Raw genomic sequence first — 18,808 nt, forward strand, 5'->3', positions numbered from 1 at the left:
ATAACCATGAAAGCAAGTTTCAATAGTAAATAAAGATATTTTAAAATACTAAATAGAAAACTTAACCCATTAGTACTCACCACCAAGGCTTTAGACCTGTTACTTAGAAGTTTTTCAATGTCTCTGGCTGCAATTTCCACTAGCTGACGAGGGTTGTTTGCTTCTACAGTATACATTGCTGCGTTTTTCAAATAAATCTGCAAAAGAAAAAAAATGGAAATAAATCAAAATGACAGTGCACATTCAAAATAAGCCAAGTGACTTGACAGAAGAGGCATCAAGATGTCATCTGTTCTTACTGGAGCTTCATAATGACTACTGCTAGGAAAATCCAAATGGCCCCTGTGAAAGAAGTACTTCACCTTTTTGTCTGAGAGGTAGAAGCTGACACTAAAAATCATTTAATAAGTCTTCAAAATTGACCAGTTTTAGAGACAAACTAACCGACTGCAAAATGCTCAAGGAATCAGATTCCCACGGAGTGCTAAGAAAGCAGTAAAATGGACATCCTGTAAAATGATTGAATTTCATGTAAAATAGTTATTGCTGAATTGAATTCTTCCTTGAAAGATGAAATACAAACATACCAATTGAATTAATTCATTTCAGTTATGCTAATTTAATCAGTTTAGTCCCTTTTCTATTTATTCATATGATAGTATTAGTATTCACAAGGAAAGAGAAGGAGGAACAAGTAAGAGGAAAAGAGGGAAAAGTAGATATACAAAAGGGGAAATGGGGAAAAAAGATGGGGAAGAGGGGAAATACAAATGTGCTTCTCCTCTATCATGAATAATGATTATCTCTGAGGAGCCATTAACTATTTACAAAGCAGAACATGTATATGAAGGAGATAATTTTATTTGTTAATCATAGACACTACAGTGAAAAGCATGTAACCATAAGAAGGAAGGAAGAAAAAAGATGCAAAAAGTGCATTTGCTTATCCCTGTCCTACTAGAACTGTATAAAGAAAAAATACAATATTTGGAGGGGAAAAAAGGAAAAAAAAAAAGAAAAAAAAAAAGGTGGATACGTTATAGCAAATAGGGAAAACTAATTTATGCAGCCAACAGATGGCCTGAGTTTACTCAAGTACTTTGCCTCTGTAGCACTGCCTGGTGGGGGCTGTGCTGTCTCCCAGGGAGTCATTCCAGGCTCAGGCAGGAACGGGTCCAGCACTAATGCACTGGCTGCCGTCCAGCACGAGAGCCAAAAAACTGCCGAGCAGACTGAGCCTGCCAGCCCCGCCAGCTTTCTGGGGTTAAAGCTTGGGAGACCTTAAAGAAACGCACCACATTTTATCTCTGGTGCTTGTAGCTGATAAGTACCACAAAAACTTTTCTGACAACTACAGTTATAGATGCAAATTGTCATCAGGCATGTCCCATAAGCTGCCACAGCTTTTCAGCACTTACAAATTTTACGAAATTTATGTTGGGTCTTTGTTTGTTGTTTTTTTTCCTTCAGCAGTCATTCCTTTCCACCAGTAACAGAACAATTGGAATAAGCTTTATTCCTCATATAGTAATGATTATTTTTAAAAAATCAGTGCACCACGAGCAGAAAACTACTGCAACAGATGACAGATCCTAATCAACTCAGATTGTAGTCTGGATACTTTTGAGGTGCTCAATTTTCAAAACAGCTACACAAAAAGTTTATCTCTGGATAAACCCAGAAATCTCTTTTTGAGGGTTTTCTGGGGTTTTTGAGTTAGTTTAATTTTTGGAGTTGGAGGGGGGGGGTTGGTGGCGGGATTTTTTTGCACATATCTTAATAGTAAAACTGGCCTATAAACCAATTAGCCAATTATTAATCAAATAAATTTCGAAATAAAGACATTTTATTCTACAATTGATCACTTCAGAATGTCATTCCTTTTTCTCTGAAACACATTGAATTTGCAGTCACCAAAATATTTTGGAGGTAAATTGTCGTGACCAGTCCTACAGACAAGGCAAGAGTAAAAATCAATTTTATAGATCCAGATGGTTCAAATCAAGACTGGAAATTTAACTTTTGAAAATGTTTGATTGTTTAATTTCTTTTGTTCAATTATTTCTGGTCTCTTTTTTTCCAGGTTTTTTTACACAATTGTTCTTTATTTCCTACTTAATGGTGAAAGCAATAGGAAAAATTTAGTATAAACCCTTTTCACTTGGAGTTTCAATTAAGAAAAAAATCTAAAATTTGGAGAAAGCAGTAGTTCACTGCAAAAATGCCATTTCATAGTAATTAATCTTTTCACTCATCATGATAAACAAACACTACGAGAGTCACAAGAAAATTCACATAGAGGCAGAGTGAAAGATGTATTCAATTAACGCAGGTTTGAAGCAGATGGATGACAGGGATGACATGGAGATTGCACTGACCAGATATATAAGGGCAAGTGCTGTTGTGCTGATTCTCTGATATTTTTAAGCCCTTAGTGAAATTTGGTTCCTAACAGGCTGTGATTGAACAACCTCAGCAGAAGGTAAGGGGGATGTCATACTGCATTCACACAACCACCAACCAGAAAGACAATATCTTATTTGACTTAATGACAGAATGACCTGAGTTGGAAGGGACCGTAATGATCATTGGGTACCAACCTCACAGCCATGGGCAGGGACACCTTGCACTAGACCAGATTGCTCAGAGCCCCATCCAAGCTTTTCTTGAACACTTTCAGGAATCCACAGTTTCCCTGAGTACCCTTTGCAAGTGTCTCACCACATTTACAGTAAAAAATTTCTTCTTATCACCCAAACTAAACCTACTGATTTTCAGTTTAAAGCCATTCTCCCTCACTATATGCCCTTGCAAAAAGTCTCTTTCCAACTCTCTTGTAGCCATTTTTTGGTACTGAAATGCCACCATAAGGTCTCCCCAAAGTCCTCCAGGATGAACAACCTTAATTGTCTCAGTCTTTCCTCATAGGAGAGATGTTCCATCTCTCTAATCATCTTTGTGTCCTGCTGGACTCGCTCCAATAGGTCTGTGTCCTTCTTGTGCTATGCCCAATGGAGAGCAAAGTTACAGTAAGATATACTGGTAATGCATTGAGAAACTGATGGAAAATTTGCACTTTTATCCCTGTATCTAATTGGTTTTTCCAGCAAATGTTTGACCCTATAAACCCCAATTTGAAAGCACTCACATTTTTCACACACCCAATTTTCAAAGGGAAGTTATTCCCATATCCCCAAGTTTGAATGGTTTGAAAGCTGCAGTCTATCAAAGCATTGGACAGTGGGACATTTTCAGGAAAAAAAATAAACATTTTCATCTTTCTTCTCCAGCACCAGCTATCAGAAAAATTCAAAAGTCTGAATCACATAACAAGATCATCACTACAAGAGATAGGAGCACCATTAAAACCTTTATAACAGGCATTGTGGGTCCTACCACCAAGAAAGCCTGACCAAGGCTGGCTTCACAACTTGTATTTGTCAGTGATTTCAAAAGAATAAATTCAGAACAACTCTCACCCAAAATAAAACCCTTTGAGATTTACACAAGATTCCACACAGACCTGAGTCAGTGACTTTCTTTCTCCCCTTCTTTGTTTTGCTCCATGGCAGGGCTGGGAGCACCAATCTACCCTGCTTCAACTGCTAGTGAAAGATTTATCCTGCAAGCTCCTAAACAAACAGCATCAGAAATTACTTGGAACTTCACACACTTCTTTATTTTCCTGAAGTGTGAGACCTGTCTCAACTACCAAGGAACAGTCTAATGTTCATTAATTATTTAGGAGGTGTGTGCATAATTTATTTGTTGCCTACTACCCTTTTCTTTAATTCACTGTAGCACTGCAGCAGTTCAGCACAACACAGGGAAATGATACCCAGATTTTCAAAAGTTAACCAAAATCACTGTAATTTTTCCAGCTTTGGAAAAGAGAAATTAAATAGCACAACAACTCCAGTAATACTTATCTGTACAAGGTAAACCTATGAATGTTTTTATTATTTCAATACTCCTTTCATGACCACTTAGCTAGGCTGAGACATCTCTCTCAACAATCACTGCCTTATCACTAAATAGATTTGGCACCCCGGAACTAACTTTTCCTTCTCCAAGCCTCCCACCTAGCAGTCTAACAAAATTAGCAAATGCTCATCTCAAATAGCCATAAAGGATGTTATTGGCAAAGGTATGCTTATTTGTCTTACAAAATACAATTTGGCAGGCTCCGTAGCTTGCTAAAAGGAGTTAATTGGAATACAAGTTATTAAATTGCTTTACCTAAATGAATACAAGTTTCTATTGGTTTTTACATCTAAATCATTTTTAGTTCTTTTATCACTAATATTTTGCTAAAAGATCTCCAAATTGCCAGTAAAACCCTGTCACTTCTCAAAGAATAAAGCCTCATTGCATGACTAAGCAAAACCAGTAAGGTCACAGCACAAAAAATACTTTAGTTATTTTCTGAAGTCAATAGTCATGCACTTCTTTATTCAGGAAAGACTGTATTAAAATTGCACATAATGAACTGCAAGGTTTTAGGGGAGAGAACATGATGGAGAGAGTCACATTAAGGTGAAACAATACAACAATAGTTGAATGTGACAAAGATTAGAAAAACTGCCAGCTCCCCAGCAGAACATGCCCCTCTCTGTTCAGTCTTCAAGGACATGTTTATAAATCTCTCACAAAGAGACATTCTCCTTGCTTCCTACAAAGCTCGCCAGGGCAAGTCAAACACTTCTGCATAAATTGAGAGAGAATGAAAGACATTATTACATGGCTCTCGCTATATTGTAGCAGGCATTTGGGCTGGCCATAGCACTGAAAATGTATTTAAATGGCCCTCATGCTGTATCACACTCAGGAAAAGAATTATTTTCAACTGCAGTAGAACTCCTTTGCCTCTTTGTTTGTTTGTTTGCTCTGAACATGTGAGTCACCCAGTTTAAAAAATAACAGAGACTTTCCTTCAGGCAGTGGTAATTTGGCTGAGGGCCCAAACATAGGACATGAACATGCCAATCTCATTTCCATCACCAAATACTTCCATGGACATAGAAATCATACCAGACAATGTCTTCAGAAGTTCAAACCCAGAATTTCGAAAGTTAACCAAAATCACTGTAATTTTTCCAGCTTTGGAAAAGAGAAATGAAATGGCTCAACAGCTCCACTAATACTTATCTGTACAAGGTAAATCTATGAATGTTTTTATTATTTCAAAACTCCTTTCATGACCACTTATCTCAGCTAGGCTGAGACATCTCTGTCAACAATCACTGCCTTATCACCAAATGCTTTATTGTCAGTCTAGACCAGCTGGAGACTGCCATGATGGCAAAAATCTACTGCTTAAAGATAGTGCTGAGCTTGCAGTAAAATCAAGCAAAATTTTGTGGTAGTTTTTCCTCCATTTTTTCTGAAATCAGTCACACCAAACTACTAACTGTACTTGTGAAATCTTGACCTAGGTTTTATAAGCTTGTGCACTAAAGTAATTAACCTATTTAATAAATTTTAAAAATCCTTTTGAACTGAGTGAAACTTAAAGGCTCAGTAAAGTATTCTCTTTCTGCCCACTCCTCACTTTTGGAAAGGTCCTCCCATTACTAATTCCCCCTGGACCTTCCAATCTCTTGCTTTCTATCACTTTGAGGCACTAGCAGGCCTCAGTGTTTAAGACCTGCCTCACCAGGAACGAGGAATGGGGCCATCAGCTCCATTTCAGCCCAATCCTCAGCTGAAAAAAAATGTTAATTTCTTACTGAAATTTTTGGGTAATGTTAAAATAAAAATAAATAAATAAATAAATAAATAAATAAATAAATTATAGTTTTATTAATAATACTCAATGTTTTAAAGAATAAAAGTTTCTGTTTTAATAACTTTTTTTTGCTAACAAAATATCAACTAATAATACACATCTATTTAGTAATTTTAGTTTCTGTTTTTAATAATGCCATGAAGTTACATCTCATTTCTGAGAGAAAAGCAGAGAGGAGAGGTCATGTGACAGATATCCAAAAATATGATGAGATTTTACGAGCAGGAAAAGTCAGAAAAAAGAAAGAACCACTTTCTAATTTTATATTACATTACATCATTATTACATGAAATCGTTATTATATTATACAATATCTAACTTCTTATTATTGTAGGTATGATTGTACATAATACAAAAACAATAAGATCTGCCCAGCATAAGAAAATTCTATCTTATTACTAGTGTATCTTATTTCCAAAGCTATATTTATATATATTCTATATTTCTATACTTTCTATTTCTATATATATGCCAGACCATTTTTCATTCTCACAAGAGACTTCTTTTAATCAAAAGCAATTCATTGTGAAACTCATTGAAAAATGCTCATTTCTAAGAAGCATTCTGTGTGTTCAAAGGAATCAGTCTGAGTATTTTATAGGTCTTACTCTCTGCTCCATACAGTGTATAAATAAGATCACAGCTGCTCCCTAGCAACTCACAGATGCCTTCATTCCTGAAATTCATGGCAACAACACAAAGGAGGAAACCACCCCAGTAGTTTACTGTAGCTGTTGCTTTTCAGAATCACTTGCCTGATCACTGACTGCTCTAAAGGTCTGGCATGACAAGTGACGGGGCAGCTGATGTGCTGAAAACCACGACTTATCATAGTAGTGACGTGTACATTAGGGGAAAAAAAATATCAGAGCAAGCTCATTCTTAAGTAAAACACTCAGACTGAATTCTGCAATATGCTGGGACCACTTATGCCTCAGTTAACATCAGAGAGAGGATAAGCAGTGCCAGAGTCAATGGGCTCACTCAGGTGCCTACTCAAAGGGAAGCATATAATCAGGCACACTTTGTAGGAATCATCAGCCCCTTTTCACTGTTGATAATTAATAGAGTAGTCCAAAGGACTTTCAAATTAAGAAGCAATTTTTGTAATTGCCACTTTGTATTTAAAGCTTGAAAAAACAGGAGTTCAGCTTCGTACTTCTGCTACTTTACACAGGAAAAGCCGATTTTACATCCCCCTTTGTAAAGAAAAACTTTTTTGAATGCATTCAGTTTTACTTCCTAGTGATAAAAATACAGTATTAAGTAACAAGATGACATAATTTATTGGTTTCATAGCAGTTTATGGTTTTAGCTGAGACTGAGTAAGAACTCAAAAATCCCAATTCATGAGTACAAGTGGATTTTTCTTGTAACAGAGCAACAATAGGAAGAAAATGTTTCACATTTATTCTGCACTTCTGATAGATCTGGAGATGGGCACTTAGGTAATTTCTCAAACTCACTTATTCATAAGACATTTTGGCCTGCTTTAGCTGTTCTTAATGAAATTTGTCATCTACTAACTCTCTCCCTAAAAGTAATTTTAAATCTCAGGGAACTTGAGCAGGGTTTAGGGATTTTTTTTTTGCTTTTTATTAACCACAGGACTTGGAAAATGATTAGCTCTAATGTTTGGGGTTTTGTTTGGTTTAGTGTATGAGGTTTTTTTAAAGAAAATGTTTAATTATATTCTTAGCTTCTACAAAGGCCATCTGAATATACAGAATTTATTACTGTTGAAGCCAACAGAACATTATAAATTAATCAAGAAAAGTGCTTTGATCAAAGATTATCCAGATCATCAAATAGTAATTAAAGCTACGGTAATATTAGGTCATCTCTTCCCTTGAGCTTGAGCAAGCTTTGTTAATGCAGCCACCTATTCTTAGTGACTTTCAGCTGCCTTTGTTTGCTGGAAGAAGGAAAGCTTCAAAATGTCAGTTTATTGCTAAGGGAGTAGAGAGAGAGTGGATTTGCAAATAGTAAATGAAGCTCCGTGTGTTTTGACAATCTCTTAATTTCCTTTTGGATTACAAAGAAAACTTGCAAATATGTATTCAAATTTCCCAGCTTGCACTTTTAAAATGATTTCATTTTCCCAACACCTCATGACTGGTCAGCCATGTGTAAACTCAATAAAATTCAGTTTGGAGAATTCTGCTTTTAATGCCTGCAGCTTTGGTATTTGGTTGCACGCAGAACATAGCAGTGGTACACCTCAAATGGGACATACATTGTTAAAAAAACTGATAATAACTTTGTGAGTCCCTAACCAGGCTAAACCATCTCATACATTATTATAATTCTGGTACATGGACTCTGACTCCTCAATAAATATCTGAAATGACCACGTTTCACTGTACCAAACCCTTCATAATTCTATTCTGAAAGTAATCCTGACCTCCCTTCCCTTCACCACACCCCTCTCAGAGACAGCAGACTGGTCTCCTCACCTTAGGAATGAGGGAGAAGACAAATGTGAATAGTGTAATAGCCTATTTATGCTTAGAAAGAATGCAAGTGTTTCAGAGGCTGGCTTCATATACTCTCACTCAGCCAAGCTTTCTGATATCTATTTTATTACACATTGCTAAGTTAATTTAAAAAAATTAAATAGAGTTGCTCTCTTTTTATCATTTTTTTTCCTTCTTTTCCTTGGAAAAACAACATAACAAAACTACACTTTAGTGAAAATCTTCACTCATAAATATGGCCTGAACTCAAGGAAGTTTCAGCAAATATAAAATTGGTGACCCAATGAGGATAAAAGTGCTTCAACAAGTTCAAAATAGTTTACTTGTTTGAATTTTCATTTCAAGATTATATAAAAATGTAGTTTTGCTTTATATGGGTAAAAAGTCTTCTCTATGTTTCAAAAAAAAAAAGTTGCTTAGTATTTTGTTTCATTGAGGACAAAAAAAAAAAAAAGACAAAAAGAAGAAAGGAAGAATATAACACTTTTCTGATTTTTGAGATCAGCCATTGTGAACCTCACTGAGTGGCACAATTTGAATTAAAAGAAAATTTTCTTTATTTCCCAAATTTAACTCATTTAAACACTTGCCTTGCTTTATTAGAACACTGGAGAGTACACCCAGGATATAAAGGAAACAGCTTCATATTTACACCAGTTGTGTCTACATTTGTTGTGGTATCAGTTACATTTTACATTTTCAGGGACGAAGAAGGATGGACTGCACAATATATTATTAGTTTATATGTCAGAACTATCTTGAAATCCAGGGTCAAAATACTGACAAACTCCTCAGAACCTATGCCATTCACAACATTTCAATCAAAAATTTCATTTTCTAATGAAATTCAAACTTACAAAGTCCACAGCCAGAACCTCCAGAAAATGTTCACCAAATAGATTAATTTGGGTTGTTATTCTTAAAATCAACTATCTTAAAAAAAAAAATCCAGTTCTTGCATTTCTTCTTTTTACTTTTCTTAATCATAAAACTCTCAATTACTTCAACCTAACAAGGGTGAGTGTAGGATATTTTGGAATGTGTCCATATATCACCTAGGTCCATCTGCTAGCTCATCAGCAAATAGCATGAAGTACAAAATTGTTTGCATTTGGCTAAAGCATATACAAATCAAATCCAACTTGATACATAGTTAAAAATGTAGTTAAAATAAATAAATACATAAAGAAATAAATAATAAATAATAGAGCTGGTAAAAAAAAAAATAGAAGTTTCAGCTCCATGTATCTGTTTAATGTTTTCAAAATATAAATCCAAATTTTTATAAAGCTTTTTCTAATTAATTCCATTTACTTTATAAATGTAAAGAAAGAACCACATAAATATCATGTCAATCATTGAGAAAAACAGTAGGAATTAAATTGTTTACTGCTAAGTTACCTGCCAAATCACCTTCTTAAGCAGGAATTGCAGGCTCCTATGACAATAGGGAAGATCATACAGATACAAGTCTTAGATGAATTTTAAGTAAGCTGTTAAAGTCTCCCTTTGCACAGACCTGTAATGAATGAAGAAGGCAAGCACTATATGACAGCCTCTCTAGGTCTAAGTCGGTAGTGTGTCTGTAGAGCTTCTAGAACAGAGCTTCTAAGACTAATTTAGCTAAAATCTGTAGAATCCAACAGAAAGTTACTCTGGGTTATAATTCCTTCTGGCAGACGGAAGCTTTCCTGAACATCCCTGCTCCAGGGCAGTTGAAATCAGAGATCAGTCTCTCTTACAAGTCATTCATCTCAGTTAAACTCCAGAGACTGATCCAAGACCTGGAAAGCTGAAAGTGTGGCCTGGGAAGCTGCTGCCAATGTGAGTGCCTGAGCAGACTCACACCATCTGTGCATTAGGCACACAGACCTCACACTGAGCAAGGGATGAAATGTGCTCCTGCAGGATCTCAGCTGGGCTGTTCACTAAAGAAGAGCTAATTATTATAAAACAGCATTCAAAAGACAAAATAAATAAAAATCTTCTAACAATTGCTGGTGGACTCATTTTGTGAATGAAACTCATTACCACATATCATATACCCATACCTAGCTGGCTCTTTTTCTTTTGTAGGATGAAACAGTATTTTTATCTCAGTAGGAATATCATTTACAGGCCAAGTCAACCTATATGGATTCACTCTACAGCTCCTGGAACTGTAATAACAGCATGCCTTATGAACATCATGCATGGATTGTTTTTGCAGAGATGTATCAAAAGGGAAACAGATTCAGGGAGTAGAGTTCCTTGGAACTGCCTCTCTAGCTGATGCTTCGTTCATTTATGCCATTGCCTGAAAAGGTTACACTACACAAGATGGCATTTTTTTGCTGTAACAGCCATAGTGAAGCTCCAGTGTGTTTGTCACATCAAAGCTCTTTACACAGGCCCACATTTTTTCATTCAGTTTTTCTGTAAAAGAGGATTCTCTTCAATCAGTTTGGAACAGACAAGCTCATGCATTGCTATAAGGCACATTCTCTAATCCAAGTCTTTCCTTTCTGGGTACTGCAGGGTTCCCCTCCTTCTCTCTCTTCTGTGCCTAGAGGTATTTTAGGAGCTGAAGTCCAGAAGCATACTTGAAGTAGTTTATTAGATTAAATGAGCTGTCAATTAGCTTAGTCATGAGTCTTTGCTGTGAACAGTCTATAAAAATGGGAGTTGTGCATACTTTCATGAAAATGGAACTGTGCACTTATTTAATTCTGTAGTTCAGTAGGATCTTCACCTTTTCTTTTCCTGTACACTGAGGTATCTAGTTTTAGATTAGAATGTAACTTTGAACTTTGTACATATTTTTGTCTTTTCAATGACAAAATACCTACTGAGAAATGCAGCTAGTGAGATCAGCCTCAATATTTATTTTGTTACATGGATTTTAAAATTCTATTAAGCTGCTGTCTATTCCTTCTTATTTTTTTCCTAACAGTCTACTTGCTCTGTAGAAACCACATATCATCAGAAACTCACCAGAGCAGCTTCATAATGCCTAAATGCACAGAGTTCATGGGTAAGACAGAGTTACATGAACCCTCTTAAGCTGAAATGACAATTACATTACTATCTGTTGCCATTGTTTTTGTTGTTTTGTTTTTTTTTAAAACATAATACTTAAAAAACTAAGAGGAATATACTAAGCTGTGCTTTGTTGAGAGACAGTTAAAGAAGCACACAGGACAAGATTTTCCTGATTTTCCTGTATTCCTGCTTTCAAGTCTCAAGTTGGACATACAACACCTCCTTATAAACATTCCCTGTGCTCTTCTAGGGGAAAAAATCCTTAGGAAGAACTAAACAGTACCTTCTTCAGCTGGGCAACTACAGCAGCAATAGCCTCTGCTTTTTGTGTAAAAATCTGGTGGGGTTTTTTTAATACTTTTTACCTGCTTGGCTTGTAAATTAAATGTTGTTAGTCATGTTCTTAGCAAATGTAAATGAGTGTAATCCACTGCAGTCAGTGGAGCTCTGCCAGTTTTCAACCAGCTGAGTATTTTGGCATCTTGAGTCCTGACTTCCTGCCTTGTTGAAGCAATCATTGCATTACTGTAATGGGGATATTACACTGGTATTACATCCAAGTTGGAGTTCTCCCAGATCTCACCTAAACTCATAGTAATGTCCAAAAAAAGCAGGATTAAAATATGTGCTTTAAATCTATTTTTGGAAGACTATTTTGAGACCATTCCCAGAGAATATCACAGAACCAGAGAATGTGCTGACTTGGAAGAGGCCCACAGGGATCATGGAGCACAACTCCTGGACCTGTGCAGGACACCCCAGTCCCACCGTGTCTCCTTTGGGCATCACAATAAACAGCTCTCACCTGCCTCTCCAGCTCCTAGTTTCTTCTCCTCCAGTTATGCTACTTTGTCTGGTTCAGGCTGTGAATAAGAGTAGCCTCAACGTAAAACTGCTAATTTTAAGGGCATCCAAACTTTCTTTTGCAGTTTTTCTTACTACAGGCATTATACTGCTGTCATCATTGCTAACAAGAAAAATCACGTATAAAAAGTGCATCAGCACAAACATATTCATATTTTCAGAGGCAGAATCACTAATGAACTAATAAACTCCCAAATATTTTGTCTTTTTAAACACTATGTGGAATATTAATATATTGTTGTGCATCCTCATTATACAGGTATTTTCAAAAGTTGTGATTAGTGAGAGCTACAATGGCTACAATTATATGTGCCAAGGCAAGAGAAAGAGTGGTTAGCCACTAGGACAAGAGTGTGACTCCAAATCACTGTAAGAAAATTGTCAATGAAGAAAGAAAAGGGAATCCTCTTCTGAGAAGATTTTTCTCCTTAAATGTGATTCCATGAAATTTAGTACATGTTGAATTCAAACACCTTAAATACAAAAAATACTTTCCTTGGTTATCTATGTCCGCACTTCAGAATAAATTAGACTCTTACCAAAGTACTGATCTCAACAGGACAGCTATTCACTTTCCACATACCCCACCTGACTTTAATGGTCATCTACATTTTTAATTTTTTATTTCTTTTTTAAGTACATATTACACTGAGTTTTACATCCCTTCTGTTGCAGCATGTCACAGTTGAGACAGCCACAATACACAGATTATCACCATGCAATTTCAGAAGGCTTTAAGCATCTGCCCATACAGAGTAACACCATCCCAATCAGTAGGTTGCAAGCAGCTGCCCTTCTTGTTCTTTAGTCCAACCTTTTATACATATGTTCATGCACTGCACCTGTGTGCCCTCTGTTCCCTTTGGTGGTTGGTCAGTGCACCTGGGCACTCCATGGCTCGTTGCTGTCAGTGCTGCTCATCTGCTTCTTACAGCTGTGCCCACTGGGGATGAGGCTGGACTGCAGCCCCACTCCCAATTACCACCAACTCTGTGCCTACATCCTTCTGGTCAAAAATTCTCCCAGTCTAAAACCAAAATATTTGAGAATTAATATAGTACTCCTATCCCTCTCCCTCCTAGTCATGAAAAAAAAAAAAAAATATATATATATAGTTCTGCAGAAGAGACCATTTTACAGTGTATTTCCCTGCAGCACAAAGACCCCACATATCCAAGGTGCATCCATGCACAAATATTACTGATGAACCCCGAGATATTTTCAGCAAATTATGGGAGCACCATTAGCACTACAGCTAATTGAAAAAGCTCTGGTTAATTGTGCTACTTTGAGAGCTATCTTGGTCACTTTAGAAATCTTCATAGGAGACTTAATTGCACAAAGCAGACACAGATCGTAACTTCAGCTGAATAACTGGGAATTCTTCCCCTGAGTCCAGGGAAAGATTGACCAGGCTGTGAAATGGTTATAATCTGTTACATATTCTCGCTAAGAGCTTTAACTTCACACTTGGCAAAATTAAAATCAATTTTCCCTAGAACAAGGGAAGACATTTCTCCTACCAATCTGATTATTACAGCTTTTGACAGAAAATCATGTTTACTATTTTATAATAGGAGCAATCTGCTCCTTCTTCTTATATTATTCATTCTGCTTTCAGAGAGAGAAGAGGCAGAAAACCCAAACAAATTCTTTCTTTTTTCAAGTTTACATGAAGACTACCAGTTTGGTCCAAACAATTCTGGAGTTGGGAGAAGAAATAAATCAGAAAAAAAGCTGAAAATTCAATCTGACTGTAAGCTTTTTTAAAGCCTGATCATCTGAAGGCAAATTCTGTGAATAAAAGTAACAAGCATGCAGGCATGCTGTTTTTCATGTCTTGTACTCTCCATTTTTCCAAGATTGTGGTTCATTTCAGAAGAGATCTAACTAAATGTTAATAGGCAGTGAACAGGAAAAAAAAAAAGTCATTCAGAAATGAGAAAGTGACAATAGCCTGTAAACAAGAAGAGAGTGGGAGAGTGCATGGCTTACACCTTGCAGGGCTTTGCGTTTTCCCTTGCAGCCAAGAGAGCTAATTAAAACCTCATGTCTAGAAAAAGACATCGTGCCACATAGGTCAAACACATGGCTTTGATATAGTGGGATATTTTACATGGAAACATCCCCCTTTCATGCTTTTAATCCTAGGATTACAAGTACATATCGACCATCTTGTGAATATCATCTGAGATAGCACTATTTCCTTGAAGTCTGTTGTAAATTCTGGCTTTTCAAAAGAAACTTACCTATAGTATTCACACACTCATGTTTTTGTTTTTATCCTCATGAATGTCACTGTGGCAAAGTTGGTAGCACTACAGATTATTAGACTTGCCCAGTAGTTTTCATTATAAGACTGTTTAGCAGCTTGTAAATTTGCCAAACATTAACAACATAAGCTAACATCTTCCTCAGGGGAGAAAAAAAGAATGAAACATCAATCTCTTGGCTTCTCATTATCTATTTTACTATGTGGTCCTTACACAAGAAGACATAGCAAAATGGTTGAGACATTAATTCATTGTTTTGGTCAAGTTAGAAATTCTGTGTAACTCATTTTCCTATTGCCTATTCATTGTAGATTAAAACCTCAATGCTGTGTATTTAAAGATATTTTAGTCTTTAGTGTTAAAAAAATTTTAGCCTTAAAAGGACCTACAGATCACTGCAGAGATTTAATCAGCTGAATTGCTGAGAACACATTCTAACTCAGAGACATCACTCCTAGACAATGTCCCACCTTGTCTGCAGTTCAAGATCAGACTTTCTGTGGTCTCTCAGGTCTACACAGTGGGAAAAGGAGGAGAGGAAAACTGAATTAAGGACAAAGGGCAAGAAACTGAGATATGGAAACCCGAGAAAATAGACTGGAAAATGGCAAGCAAAAAGTAAGGAGAAAATGAGACTGTAAGGGAAGGTGAAATAGAAAAATCATACAGGAGAAAATTACAGGTCTTGTACTGAGAATTAGTGATGGAGGGAAATGTGAGAAAGGGGAAGAGAAATTACTGTGGAAGAGAAGAGATGAGAGTATTGTGACAGGCTGGCCACACACACCTGGACAGAATGTTTTTGAAATGCTAAGAAAAACGAAAGAGTTAAGAGAGAGGTGCTGATCTGGAAAAAGCTGAGCAGAAAGATCCTAAAATAGAGACAAGAAACTAGTGTAAAATAGGAAGGCAGACTGGCGAAGCAGCAAAGGCAGGAACTGAGACAGAAACATAGCATAGGCTGAGGAGAAATGAAAGACAGCCAAGCAACACAGCAGGAAAGGAATGGAAAGTTGAATGGTGAATCAGTGGTAAGATGCTGAATGGTAGGGAAAAAAGAGACACAGCAAGTGCAGAACAGACCAGATCACTCCTAAATTAGATAAGCGAAAAGGGACATGTAGCAGAAACTCCCCACCAGGACCTGGAGACTGACAATTTGCAAGCCTTGTTGTTCTCTGTCAGCAGATACATGTGAAATCTACATGCAAAAAACTCCAATGACAGTTCCATGCTTCCAAACCTTACATTTCATCAGGAAGCTCAAGTGCTAGACATTTTTGTCTTGGAAACCCATCCTTGTACAAATCTGATGATTTGTGTTAGGATTTCAAGATTTTGTTTCCAGTTTGTTTATGGTTTTGAAAGATTAAAACATACATCTAAAGCATCTGCCTTAAAATGTGTTGCAATATGATGCAGTCAAATATTAGGAAAGGCCAGAACTAAAATCAACTCTGCAATCTTCATTTATGTTCATCATGCATGCAGTGACACAGCCCTTCCTTTTATAAGACAGTGGTGATCTCATCTGAGCTAATGGACATCTGAGCTAATCATCCAAACTCCTCTTACAGTCAGTAACGACAAAATGTCTTTATGGGACAGGATACACACAAGACATGAATGTCTGGGCAAAAGGTCATTAAGGTCAAAGGAATACATTAAAACACCATGCTAAATCTGACAACTTCACACATTATTTTTTCTGTGTGTTTCTTAACGGCTTCAAAAATAGTTTGAAGCTATCTGCTCAAACCTCTGATATCCATTTCATGGATCATTCGGAATGATTTTCTGAAAACCAAATCTCAAGGCTTCATGTTCAGTTCCCCAGCACCAGGGGCTTTTGCTGGCAAACAATAGCTCAGTTTCCTGATGCAGCAGCAAAATATCCTTCACTTCAAATCAGAAATCCATCAGTTCAAAGAAAGAGCCATAGCTCTTGTGCAGGGATAGGGAGAGGTATGATCATATGGTTGTATACTGGATTGTGATGTATACATACAAATTTGTATAGGTAGTGTAATTCTGACATGTTCTTAACTGTGTCTTCATTTTTCTGCAATGGCACATGTTTTGTCACTATCTATGAATAGAATAATAACACAAAAAAATCTCAATGAGAGATTTGTAAATTCTTCTCTAAAATAAACTTGGTGTTAAATTTGAATAAAAGTAGTTTTCATTCTCATCTGTGTTTCTGCTAACCAAAAGCTGCCTCATTTCATGAAATATGTGTCAGAAAGCTAGGTTCCCTTGTTAATAGAGAGCAGAAGTCTCCACCACTGTGAATGGTTGCTTCCTGGATACCGTATTTGACAAACAGAATATAAAAGTGCTTGCTTCAGTGGAAGTGTTGTAACGATGGCAAGCCTTATGTCTGATACTGCAAAGCTGATTAAATATTATCAATGAGGAAGTGCTGCAACATGAGAGTGAAGGGATAGATGTCTGTTCTTCATTTTTCTCTCAGTAAGCACTGCAGAGTTTAATCCCCCAAAACCATTTTTGTATGTTGGGATGAAATGATTGTAAAGCCTGGAAGATGCAAGCCCTTCACTTTCTAGTTACAGCAGCCTAGGACACCTCTTCTTACTTCAGCAAGCCGGTCCACTCCGCTTGCAGTTCGTGCGAGCGTCACGAGGTCTTCTTGCATCTTATCCACCCATGCTTTTATCCTGCAGAAAACAAAAAAGAAAGCAGAGGCATCCAATCAGATCACTAACAAATGAAAATGGCATACAAGCATATAGCACAGAAAAGGGGAAAAAATAAAGGGGATAAAGTTGAATACAAAACATAAAATACTTGTCTCTGAGGTTTTTCTTCTACTCAGCCTTGTTGACCTGAATCTGTTCATACAGTTGTCTGTGGTGGCCACTATGTTACACCACCTGTAAACCCAAAAGTGCCATTTTATCTCTGTAGCCAAGCTGCAGTCAAGATCCCCACAACAGAGCTGGCACACTACCCACCAGGACAACCTGCCTTGCTCTGCAGCTCACTCCCAGAAATGCCTCTCCTGAGTGCCCAAGATCCTTCTCCCAACAGATAGTGCAGAGAAAAACAGCAGCTGGAAGCAGGCTTACAAACCACACTAGATTTTCTGGCCTGTAGCCTCTCTTCAATGAAGCAACAGCAGGACAGGCAGCAGTGGCCACGAGCTGTTTTGGAAAGGCACGTTTGCTCCTGGCTGCTGTCACCAGGGAACAAGTGATTTGCTGCCGTGTCTGCTCTGCTCCCTGTGCCCAGTAAACCTGACTCTCTGGAAAAGCATTGGATCCAACACAGTTTCTGTGCCATGTCACGTTCTCCAGCAGGAAAGGAGCCATAGTGAAAGTTTATTCCAGTAAGATCCATGTTCAGAAGGTTGTCTTGCTTGCCTAGCCAGAAGGTTTCATATCCAACTCGACTCTTACATTATCCCTGCCATTATGCCAACTTTCTGCTCAAACCTAGAACAGATAAACATACTCATCTTAGCCATTTCCCAGCCTTAATCTCATACCCCAGGGATAACAACTTAGATTAATTCATTAGTAAATACAGAAAAAAAAAGGAGAATTCCATTTTTGCTTCAAAATGGAAAATTTGCAAGACTAAGAAAGAAGATGGAAGACTGATTTTACTCCTTTTTTCCATGGCTTTAATGAATATATTTTCTGCTAATCCACAACCAGTATCTTCAAAGAGTATCTCTATTATGGTCTCAAGTTGACTATTTTTATTAAAGGACCTTTCATCATGGTTTCTTCACACATGAAAATCACATTTGCATTGACTATAGCAATTAATTCCATTGTTGCTGTAGTGCTCCCAAACCTTTTCTTCTATACTTTGCATTCCAAAAACTGAAATAAAATAATTTCCTGGTTCAAGTCTCCACAAAGCCCTATATTATATAAACATTTAGTTCTGTATAGAAATCAGTTTGTTTAAAACCATGGTGCATTATATTTGCCGTGGCTTTAAGAACATCATCTGCATCTGTGCGAAGCATATTGACTCAAAAGCACAAGTACAAGCACAAACAAGAAAAAGTTATCATTTTCCATTTTTGAATGGTTTCCATTTTTCTGAGTGGAAGAATGAGGTATATGAAAGGTGAAAAAGTGAAACCCATTACCCAAAAGTGTTTTCAAAAGCATAAAATAAATAATTGAACACCTTGAGATTTTTTTATGATCCATTTCAGTTATAAAAATTGTGGGTGTTATTTCAAACATGAGTCAATAGAAAAAATCAGGGAGGATTGATTTTTAAATTGACTTTTTCCATTTCCTACTGCTTTATATTTTTACTAGAGATAGTCCTCTCTGTCTTTAAACAAAACTGGAATGGTGAAGACACATATTAGTTAACTAATTACTTAGTTAACTACT

The 18,808-nt window shown here is 36.8% G+C and overlaps 1 protein-coding gene across 1 annotated transcript in view; it reads right to left on the minus strand.

Annotated features, from left to right (window-relative positions):
* The window catches only part of CACNA2D1 (calcium voltage-gated channel auxiliary subunit alpha2delta 1), a 361,282-nt gene that overhangs the window by 293,445 nt on the left and 49,029 nt on the right, over nt 1–18,808 (minus strand). Inside the window, exons 2-3 of the mRNA XM_053943262.1 lie at nt 17,023–17,104; nt 81–197 (exon numbers count right to left, since the gene is read on the minus strand). Coding sequence (XP_053799237.1) covers nt 81–197; nt 17,023–17,104 — 199 coding nt within the window. The remainder of the gene's footprint in view (nt 1–80; nt 198–17,022; nt 17,105–18,808) is intronic.

The sequence above is a fragment of the Vidua chalybeata genome, chromosome 5, assembly GCF_026979565.1.
Source record: "Vidua chalybeata isolate OUT-0048 chromosome 5, bVidCha1 merged haplotype, whole genome shotgun sequence".
NCBI classification, from domain to species: Eukaryota; Metazoa; Chordata; class Aves; order Passeriformes; family Viduidae; genus Vidua; species Vidua chalybeata.